Source organism: Poecilia latipinna, unplaced genomic scaffold, assembly GCF_001443285.1.
Source record: "Poecilia latipinna isolate Pla-1442-1.1 unplaced genomic scaffold, P_latipinna-1.0 Scaffold2216, whole genome shotgun sequence".
Classification (NCBI taxonomy): Eukaryota; Metazoa; Chordata; class Actinopteri; order Cyprinodontiformes; family Poeciliidae; genus Poecilia; species Poecilia latipinna.
The window spans coordinates 142,579-153,761 of record NW_015114832.1 but is presented as its reverse complement, the minus strand read 5'-3'; the positions used below and the strand labels follow the sequence as shown (position 1 = coordinate 153,761).

The 11,183-nt window shown below is 37.4% G+C and overlaps 1 protein-coding gene across 1 annotated transcript in view; it reads right to left on the bottom strand.

Moving 5' to 3' along the window:
• Nucleotides 1-8: 8 nt before the first annotated feature.
• LOC106936787 (rho GTPase-activating protein 42-like) overlaps nt 9-11,183 on the bottom strand; it is a 36,440-nt gene continuing 25,265 nt past the window's right edge. The window contains exons 2-3 of the mRNA XM_015017991.1: nt 5,540-5,635; nt 9-195 (exon numbers count right to left, since the gene is read on the bottom strand). Coding sequence (XP_014873477.1) covers nt 119-195; nt 5,540-5,635 — 173 coding nt within the window. The 3' untranslated portion in view covers nt 9-118. The remainder of the gene's footprint in view (nt 196-5,539; nt 5,636-11,183) is intronic.

Below are 11,183 nucleotides of genomic sequence, written 5' to 3'. Positions count from 1 at the left end.
TTTGTAAGTGGGGTTTTGTGTTTTTTATTTTTCCTGTACATCAAGTTATAAATAGCACAGTCGATCAACTGACACAGTAAAAGGGGTAGCAGTGTTTTGTTGTAGTCCTGTCATGTTTCTAATGTGCTCTTACCAGGCGCCTTCTTTCCTCTTCAACAGTGTTCAGCAGCTGGGAGAACTCTTTGAAAGACTGGGCTGCAAAAAAGAAAAGAAAAAAACAACTTGAGAAACAACAAATAGGGAAAAACTGATAGTTTTAAGTCTTGATATGCAAGATATCTCGAACAGACAGCAGCTTTGCACCAGAAAGATGAGACAAGAGCATAAAGAAAAACCACGGTGCTGCAGTCGTTAAAGATGTGATGTTTCAGGCACCTCCCACAGGACTGAATCGTGCAAAATGTTTATTTGCTTTCTAGCTTCAAACCCTTCAGAGCAGTGCATTTCAGAATGTAATAAAAGCATGCAGCTGTCCAATTTAAACCCAAGCCTTACCCAGCAGTAAGAAACAATACCTCAATTCAATGGATTCCACTGATCGCTTCTCTTTGCTTTCATCCCCTGCAAGGCTTCACAATATACTGCCCCAATGTAAAAGAGAGTGATGAGGTGAAGATGTGTTCACACCATCTGGGATATACTTCAGCAGCCTAGATTACATCCTGCATGGCCAGATGATTTCAGAATACAATGTATTCCACCTTATCTGCTGGAGAATTGTGCCTTGATAGCTTCACGGCTTCATTAAGTAGAAGGCCTGATGCAATTTGGACTCTGCTGGAGAGCCCCTATGTCACTGCATGTCCAGGCATTTAGCAGTGGTCAAGCTGTGCTGCTTGCCAACACAGTAATATCATTATCAGCCCCGACAGCCTGGCAAGGGGACCCATGCATCATTGTCGACACTCGGGTCTATTTGCACACTAAAGCTTTCAAAAACCAGGGAGCAATGATTTTGTGCCAACAATCTTGCAGGCAGCTGGCCTTCTTTGAATGCTACCAGCTCCTTTATCAACAGAGCAAGGCTACGAGGGGGTAAAGGCCACAGCGGGAGCCGCTGATGGGACAAGATTAGGAAGGAAATGGGAATCAAAGTGGGGTTACAGCTTGCATATAATTCACTTGTAAATGGAGGAAAGGCAATAAATGTGAAGAATCACTTGGAGAATAAAAGAGATCCGTTTAGAAAAACAGAAATTTCTTGTGTGAGTTTTTCAATAATACTATTAATGCTGTACATCGATGCTGAATTGTTGACATACACTAATCTGTGTTTTCCAGTTTCTTATTTCAAGCTGGAAATATATAACAAAAATAAGCCAAAAAAACATAACTGGGCGCAAAAATCTGAATTTATTTAGTTTGTGAAACTCACATCTACACCGAAATATGTATAGGTTCAAATTTACACATAAAAAAATAACATTTTGTTGTTTTCATTAAAACAATTTTGGCAAAGGCTGTTTATCAGAAATCGCAGTCCAAGAAGCCTCAAGTCTAACATAAAATAAAAATTTTAAATCAGGACAAAAAGAGTGTTAGTCGAGAAAAAGACAAGTTGTATGTTAAAAAAGAACCGAGGTAAAGTTTTTTTTTTTTTTTAAGTTAGGAAAACAACCTGGTTTGCTGGTTCACCAACAGGTAAGGTGGGTGAAGTGCCAAGAACACAAAAACAGAGACAGACAGAGAAGAACCCACTGGTTACAAAACCAACTATCAACGTTGCCTCTAGTGTTGGAAGGGGTAGGAGCCTCTAAAAGAGACGCAAGCCAATTTAAAGGCATCAGATATGGCTATGATACAAAGTCACATTTATTTGAAGTTATTTTTGAAATATCCAGGATTTTCAAAACAACTGAAGGCAACAGTTACTTGACTGTGCTATAAAAATCACCATTTTAATAACTTCTGCCAGGAAACCAGCTGTTTTTTTTGTTTGTTTTTGTTTTTTTGTGTGGATAAGGTGGGCCTTTAATGCTAGATCTAATTGCTCATTTTGGCTCGTTCACATCAGATTTCTCTTCACCCCAAAAAGGATTTTAACAGCTGTTAAGGTCTCAATAAATGACCTTCTGAGAAAAGGTCCTTCAACTTTTAAGAAAAAAAATTAAATTTCTATGGCCACATCAATCCCTTGGCCCCATTGATTCCTAGATAACTGACTGGCATGTGAATGTCACTGCAGGAAGTCATCGAGGGAAATCAATAAAAGGTCAGGTGAACCCGTCTGACAGCACACACAACATCCCAATGTTTCGCGGGGAGGCTCGGAGCATCAAAGTGGACTGCACCAATACTGCATCAAGATCCTTGGTGGCATTCACTCAAGGGTCTGGCTATGTCAGTCAGAAACTTGGTTTCATTGATGAGAAGATTGATTTCAACAGGCTGTTTCATTTTTCCCCTCAAATAGTTATCATGGCCTTTTCTCTCTGAGACACTGAGTGAATACAGCAGTGTGGCTAAGAGTGGAAATGGGAAACTGGCCAGGCACTGAATTCGAAATTAAAACACAGGCAAGTTTATATTATATTTTAAATTTGTTCCTGACATATTGTCAATTCACTTCTGTGTGCTGATTGTTTGCTTAATAAAGACCAAAATCAACTTATAGGTGAGAGATTATGATTGCTATTGTTCCATCTATGATCAACAGATCCTTATTGCAGGGCTGGCAATGTGAGCATTGCCTCAAATTAAAGTGTGCTTTATTCTAATGAGACTTCACTTTGGGTGTGGATTTTTCCATTTAACATAATTAGCGAGCGCGCCCCATACAGTTACCGCAGCTTTGTGCGGCACTGGTCATTTAGCATTCTGATGAACATTAAAGTCTCAAGATGAGGAGGTCGATATCCTGTTCAGCCCTCACAGATGGTCAGTAATTCAGCAGACCACGGCATGGAGCAGGGGACTTAAGCTGGGGATAATGAGTGGGATACAAAACAAGAGGCGAAGGAAGAAGCCAGACTGACAGTCCTGCCCATTAGAGTCGGTGCATCCCCCTGCACATCTGCTTTCATATACCGGTTGGAGGCTGGACGATTTCCACCTCCATTAATCTCTGACACTGATCACAATTAGTCCTTCAGATGTCCTGGTGGCTTGACAAGAGGCTGCACAAGAATCCATGTGAAAATAAGAAGAGGCAATATGGGCTATTTGTTAGCATTAAAACATATATAAACCTAAACGTCAAGCCCAGGGGTCTGCAAACTTTACAATCCAAAGAGCCATTTTTCCCCTCAGATTTCCAAAAACAATTTTGCCTGGAACCGCAAAATCTACACAACCTTTCACAAAATGAAAAAAAAAAACTAAACAAACATCAGCTTATCATATTTTTAAAGTATTAGCTAATTGGGACTGCTGCATATTTTTAAAAACTTGCCAGAGGCATTAAATCAGGTGAAAGCTATGATGATATGTGAACAAATACTTAACTAAACAGCGTTAATACTAAAACCCAGACAGACTATCCAGCTATTGGAAAATAAATTCAGTAGATTATGTTCAACTCATTAATCTGTTTTTTTTTTGTTTTTTTTTGTTTGTTTTTAAGTTGTATCCATCTACCTTTTCAATACTTGTAATGAAAGACTGGGTGTTAAGTTTATCAATAAATATCTCACTGTTTTTTTTTTATTATCATTATTTTATTTCATACAAAAGAAGTTGTTGTTGTTTTGTTTTTTTTTGCCATATTGATATTTCATGCTGCAATCATGCAGTAAGGATAAATTGTGCTTTTACTACATAAAATCTAAAAATGTTGGCACTTAAAATAATTTATTACATTTTCTGATTAAAAAAAAAACACACAACAAAATATTTAAAATAATAGAATGATCACTACGTAAAGAAAAATAGTAATGAAAGAATAGTTAAGGAGCTCATTGGTTTGTAGACTGATACACACAAAAATCATTGTCATTCTGTTCATATTATTGCAGATTTTACATAAATGGCTTTCATCTTCCCTTTAAATATCAGAAAACTGCTTGGTTTTACAATATTACTGCTCAAGGTTATCAGGAGTCTCTTTAGGAGGCCCACATAGCCGGAGCTACAGGTTTCAGAGCCTTGGCCCAACCAGAGTTAAGAGTTAGCATTCTGATAACTAATTATTCCTAGCTTGTTGAAAAGTTCACTTAAGCCATAGGACATTCCTTTTCCAAATACTATTTTTCAATTAGAAAACTGGTTCTCAGACATTTTAAGATACTACTGTAAAAAACAAATTAGAACACAGTTTTTTCACAGTTTTGCTTAAAATAAAACCACAAAAAGGCTGGATTTTGTAGTTGCAACACAATACAAGTGTGAAAAGTACATTTGTGAGATGAATAAAATCTGCACTGGCCCAATAGCTCCAACCATGTACTCTTCTTTCTTCTTTTTTTTTTCTTTTTGGACTGTGTGTATGTGCATGCCAATCTGGCAAAATGTGCTAATCTGTTTAGTAAATTCCAACAGCCAATTAGCATGCATGTTGCAAGTTTTGGAGAAAGGCCAAGGTTGTGTGTTCTCCCTTTCGCAGACAAGCATAATTGCACTGAAAAAGCACAGCTGGCATTTGTATCCCTGCCCCCACCTTAAACTATTGTAACCTCAGGCAATATACTGATCTACAGTTGGCTTGTGGTGACAGACAGGCACCTCTGCATGGCAGCTCAGCTGGACCGGTGTGTGAATGTTTGAGCAAATGGGTCAAAGAGGAAAAACAAGGTAAAGAGCTTTCCAAAACAGAAGGGTCAAAAGACGCTTGCAATTATAGGCAAAAGGTCATTTGCACATAATAACCATGAATACTAAATAGCTGCAAATAGTAAGAACATTTATGAAAAAGCCCCAACATAAAACCAGACCAGACGACGCTGCAGCAAATAACTGCTCAAAATAAGCAATAAATGGAGGTTTCCATGAGTGGAAAGGGGGCTGGTTTTTATCCATTTCTTCACAATGACAACATAATCGTTTGATTGAAGATGTTTTAAAGTGCATCAAATGGAATACTGTATTAGTTTCACACCATTAAAAATGATATGAAGTCACAGGGCTACAATGCAAGGCACTGAAAGAGAATTGAGCATGATGCATAAATCGCAGGAGGAAATAAACTGTTAACTATTGCTTAAAGCTTTTAGGGCGCGGGTCTAAGAATTAAACTGATTTGAGAGAAGAAAATTGCAAATGCCAATTAAAACAGGATTATTACAGGAAAGGCATAATATCATAATGAAAAGTGGAATTATAGCCTATATGGGACGATCTTGAAGTTCAAGGAAGCAAAGAATGAGCATCACAAACCAAATGTTAAAAAAACATATCCGGTCATGAGGGTTTGTTCCTTGGCCCTCCTCTCATGCATTTGAGTCTCATGAGTCTCTCTTTTATTTTTTATTTTTTATAATTTACAAAAGTGGTGTAATTTGCATTTCAAATTGCAATAAAGCAACAGTTCTCCCTCCAGTGACTTTACAGAAGTTTCAGTAATGAACCTGAGACAAACGACAGAGTTGTGACAAATGACTCTTACCGATGTTGACCTCATCATCTGTCTCAGCATCACCTATGCACTCAAACTGGAACTCCTGCAATGACTGGGAGAACTTCTGGACAGCAGCAGAAAGACCTGGAAAAAAAACAGAGCAGAAGATAAAGTGGAGCACATCTGAATCTGTCACTAAATAAAAACAACCACTGTATTTGTTTTTATGTTAACTTGTAACTTGTTTCCAGTAACCTGTGCTCCAGAAAAGTAATTGAGTAATTAAGATTAAATGTTCTTTATTTTTCTACTGCATTAAAAAAACAAAACAAAACAAAACTGCAGTCCAATTGTTTTCCCTTTATTTACGAAAAGGACTGGTGTCGCTTTCTGGAACTGGAGCACAAGCCATGGGGACATGAGAACACCACTGGCTCAAAGCTTGGAAATAAAAATTATGCCAAATTATATTCACAGACTAAATCAAACAAACGCCCTCCAGCGGTCTGCCACCTGCTCTCAGGCCAGCTATGGGAAGCCTCAAAGCCCCTTCTCTATGAACCAAAAGTCATATGGTAAACAGAGACGCTTCGCAAGGAGGCCGAGTCAACAACCACCGAGCTCCGTAATCCTGACAAATCCTTTAATGACTGCAGCTTCCAGCAGTTTGTAAAAGACTTAATGGTAACTTTAAGTGGTGTCATTAGTTAAATAATTTTTTTTTTTTCACTTTTGAAGGGGCTATGTGGGGCTTTGTTCCCCCTTTTAGTTGTCAGGCAATAGCAGCCCAACAATTAACACTTATTTTGCATTAAAATGATGCAGATGAATGAATTTACCTGCACCTTGAAATTTATTATATTATATTATATTATATTAACCATGCAGTGCTTTGGAAATCAATATGAAATGAGGAACAGAGGGTAGGGGATGCATGAATGAGACAGAGGCCCAATTTTAAGGCATCAATGTTAAATATCTCAAGTAGTATTTTATGTATGCAGTATATTTATAATAGCTGGAGGTTACAGTCAGTTCGTTGTGCTATTAAAATGCCACTACGTGCCTGGAAAACACATAGTACTGCCCCTTCAGTCGTGTGTTAACTCCATGAGAATGTATAACTTCTATACCTAGTTAAATCCTACCACATGCCTACTCAATGAAACCATTCGGCCTCAGTAAAACTTGGATCGGTTCACCAATGTCAAATATGTGAAAAGTTAGAAGTCTCAGGACCCAGGATATGTTAATGCAGCACTGGATGATTCACAGTGAGGGGTGACAGCTCTTTGAGCACTCACTGTTCTTCTCTCAAGTGCCAGGAACTTTTTTTTTTTTTTTTTTTTTGTTTTTGGAGGGGTGGGGGGAACCATGTGGTGACTGGTGCCAAGAAAACCTTCCTTCCAGACCTTGTCTTTAATGCAGGCAGGGGACAAATTCACATAGTTTCAAGCAAAAGTTGTTCTTGACAGTGTCTGGGAACAGAGTAAAATAATATCCTTTTAAGACCGACTGTCAAACTCCATGCTCACTGACATTCACACATCAGCAACTGTGATAGTGACTGGAATAATAACTAACGATAGTTTATTGATTAGAATTCTTGCTTTCGTCCGTAAGATTTGGGCCTAAAGGAAAATTCCTACCTTCGTGCTAAAATTGATAAACACTTAGAGTTGAAATCAATCTTGGAAATCTCTCCTCGCAAAGAACTTTGGATGTTTATTTCATTCCAGGCGTTTAGCTGTGATTTAATGTCCTATTTTGCATCTGTGGAATATTTCAAAACATCCTGAGAAAAGACAGAAACCATTACTCATTAGAGGAATGTCTTTATTCTAGGTGAGGGATGCCAATGGAAAAACCTTCCAATATTCTTTAAAACCCAATTATATAACACATGAGTGCTCCATTAACAGAGCAGGTATAAAGTGTATATTTATGTGTGTACAGATTTTAGACTGTTTTTCCAGCAGAACCAATAATATTATCTGCCATTTAGACATATAATGTTTGCTTGACTCAAGAGGGAAACTACATTTTATTGATAGTTACTGTAATTTGTGGGATTCTTGAAATTAATAATTTTCTTAGAGTTTACTGCCGGTTTGTATACACGCTAGCTGTGTATTTACACAAGAAAATTACTAAAGAATGAACAACAGCCTTCAAAAAGGCCAAGTAGCACATAAATCATGTGTAAAGAACTTCAACATATTTTGGTTGATAGATCACTTTTTAAATAAAAAAATAAAAAAAAAGCTGAAATATGCAAGGTTTTGAAATAAAATGCAGATGTCCAAATCACAGTGCATCTCTGGTTTTTGTAAAACTTTGACAGGATGATAAGCATTATAAGACGAGAACATTTGGTAACTTCTATTCATCATTTATACACGCTTAACCATGCCAAGTCATGAGAGCGCTGGTGTGTATCCTCAGCGTTCATTGGGTGAGGATATAACAACATTTGAGAATTTTAGAGAGATACATTGACTTGATATGCAGCTTTGGATTGGGAGAGTAAGCCAGAGTACTCAGAGAGAACCCAAGCATGCCACTCATTATTTTACTAAAAATGCAGTGTGTATTAGTGTGCATTCACCAGAGTTTATTATTTCCAAAAGGTGTCTTATTAAGTGTTTTGGATTAGCAGCATTCAAATGCAGGCAGGGCATCAGCAGGTAGATGCAGTTAGGAGGATTGTATAATAAATAAAATGAAAAACTTACAGTCTTGAAATGAGAAAAATAAGAACACGGAGCAATGACGAGAGCAACACAAGAATCCAGTAATGAGCAAAGAAACCAGGGAGCTTACATACAATGGAAGTGTGATGGTGACTTGGAAACCAGGCACATACAAATAAACAAAATTAATGGCAGCCGAGCGGGGAGAGGAGACGGTAAAAGGCTGAGAAGACAAACAGGAGGAGGTTAACCAAAATACAATAGGACCTACCAACAAAGGAAAACTCATAAAACTAAAATTAAAGTCTTAAACCAAAAAGTGAATGTTACAGAAGAATCCCAAATGACATGATAAACTGATATTGAGAGTTCAAAGGGATAATATATCAACTTTGCAGTACTCCACTCAGCCTTCCTGTTATCTCAACAAAGTCTTGCCCTCTCCCCCAGCCTGAATGAAACACAGGCATGTTTCGATATGTTGTAAATAATATTGTTACCTTTTAAATAGATTTTAGCGATTTTTTGTGTGCTTTCTCAGACTTCATATTAAAGCACATTGCACTCCCTAAAACATCTTATTTTGAGTCTACTTCCCTCAACAACAGCTTATGCACCAAAAAGTATTGAACCATGTGGTGTGTTCACTGACTTTAAAGAAGCCAGAATTTTATTTTCCTGAGTGCCTGAAACAAACTAGTCGTAGAAATTGACCGATTCCATACACCTGCCAATTTCTCTGTGCTTTAATTCAGATGCTGCCAATTAAAACAAACGATTTCCATCACTGGTCACAGGTGTTGGCAGCTTCTCTTCTTCAAGAAGTGAAATAAGCAGCTGATCATTAGAGATCAATAAAGTACTGCTCATTGCAGCGGAAAACATACGGGGAAAAGCAGTATTTTGGGTATTTTGCCTCTGGCCAATTACAGACTGAACCACATGCATTTATTTAAAAGAATATTTAAAAAAAAGTTTAAACATTTTACTCAAACAAATCACAGCACCACAAAATAAGCTTGTTAAATACGTTATTTGAATTCATTTAAGAACTTCCAAAAGTAAGATTTGCCCTCCGCCTGCTGTTAAAACCACACAATATGAGCTATGTTTCTGCAAAGCACAAAAGTCCTCAGGAAAAACCGTCAAATTATATTATAAACCCATTTTATAAGCACAGTCTTACACCTTTAGCTTATCAGCACTGACTCACCAGTGGCCACGAGCAACTTTTCACTGTTTGCAGAGGGAGGAGAGCAACATGACCACTTAAGAATTAGAGGAGCTTTAACGGTCTAATATTCTGTGGGGAGAGACATGACTAGGTTATCATTTCCTGCACACAGCCTGCCTAAAATACAACCTCCCACTTTGTTTTTATTTTAGTCCTGGTGGGAAAAGAAACAAGACATTAAAAACAACATTCATTCAGACATGGAAAAACACCTCACTGTGCCTTTTAAGAACCCAGCACATATTTGCATAAACATCCATATTATAGAGATATTTAACGTTACAAAACATTAAATATACATTTAATACTAAAGATGTTACATGGCTGTTTATATTGACACGTATGTTTGCATTTATTCTACAGGCATTTAAACATGAGGGAATGAAGTGTATTTTTTATTTGTTAAGTCTATGTACAGTATGTGTGTCACCTATCTTGGCCTTTTGTCATTGTTTGTGGTAACCTTAGGATGTCTAGTTGACATATACATACCACATTCAGTGCTTTTTAAACCTCCCCTAAAAATCTGACTAAACACATTTACAGCTTTTCCATAAAAAATTCAGTTCAAACGTTTCGTTTGTTGACATGAGGTGAAACTATTATAGAAAATCTGCATTTGGAAAAATATTCACACTGATGTGGTCGGGGTCAGAAGCAAAACAAAAATCAAAGGGTAACTAAAGCTAGCAACACGAGTTTCTCAGGTTGTGGACAAAACTGGGTAATTTTCAGGACACCGGATGGACCACTGGCAAAACTTTTCCCCCAAGGGGAAAAAAATCTGTTCTCCTTCTGCAAATTTAACAAAAACTCTAGAGAAGTGTTTTCCAAACACATGATATATTTGCACTGAAACAAGCATCAGGTTCAGCTACTGAATTTTACATGATTTTTAAAGTTACCATTATTTTTTTTTTATATCTAAGCCAACAATGTACTTCAGTCCCCCAAGAATTGTGTAATGTTTTAAACTTGTAAACTTGTTATTTGCAACATTCCAATGTATTCCACATTGCATAAATACAGATAAAGCGCCTCCACATGGAGACATAATGGGTTGTAAATCTAATGTCCGAGGAGAAAAATAATAAAGTAGTTACATTAATGCAGGCCCCAGAATTAACCATGCTAGCTGAGAGTTTTAATCATTTAATTGTCATTTTTTTTCACTAGACATCTCATTCTGAATTGCTATAAGCCACAGTTACATAAAGTGAGTGTACAGTTTAGATTGTTGGTGTAGGAGAAGCCCAAGTCCCTGAACAACACACAAAGTGCTTTTAACATTTCATAATTCATTTAGAATTATAATTAAATGCAAAACAAGATAGGGGCTCTAAAAACACTCTGATATTTTCGTTGTCATCCACCACAGTTTAAATGTACATTTTGTCACTTGCACGGTGACTCACTAATTGCTTCTCGTCTGCTTTCTCCTCTCATCAGCGGCCATATCTTCACTTCAAACAGCGCAGAACTTAAAAGACCCCTTTCTTGCACAGTAGGAGAAGCATGCAGTGTTACAGAGTAAACTGTAGTCACTGTTCATGTGACAGAAGACTAATTAGTTGCCATCTATGAAAAACGGGGGCGGAGGTTGTTTTAACTCGTGATTTGCAAGTCTGAATCAAACCTGCAAAAGTTGTTTCACAGATGTTGGCGCAGCGTGGATGTGTGTAATTATATGCTTTTCATCCTACTTGTTTCTACTTGAGAATTTGTGCTTGAGCTCTCTTTCAAGGCCTCACGCTAGCTGTCTTTA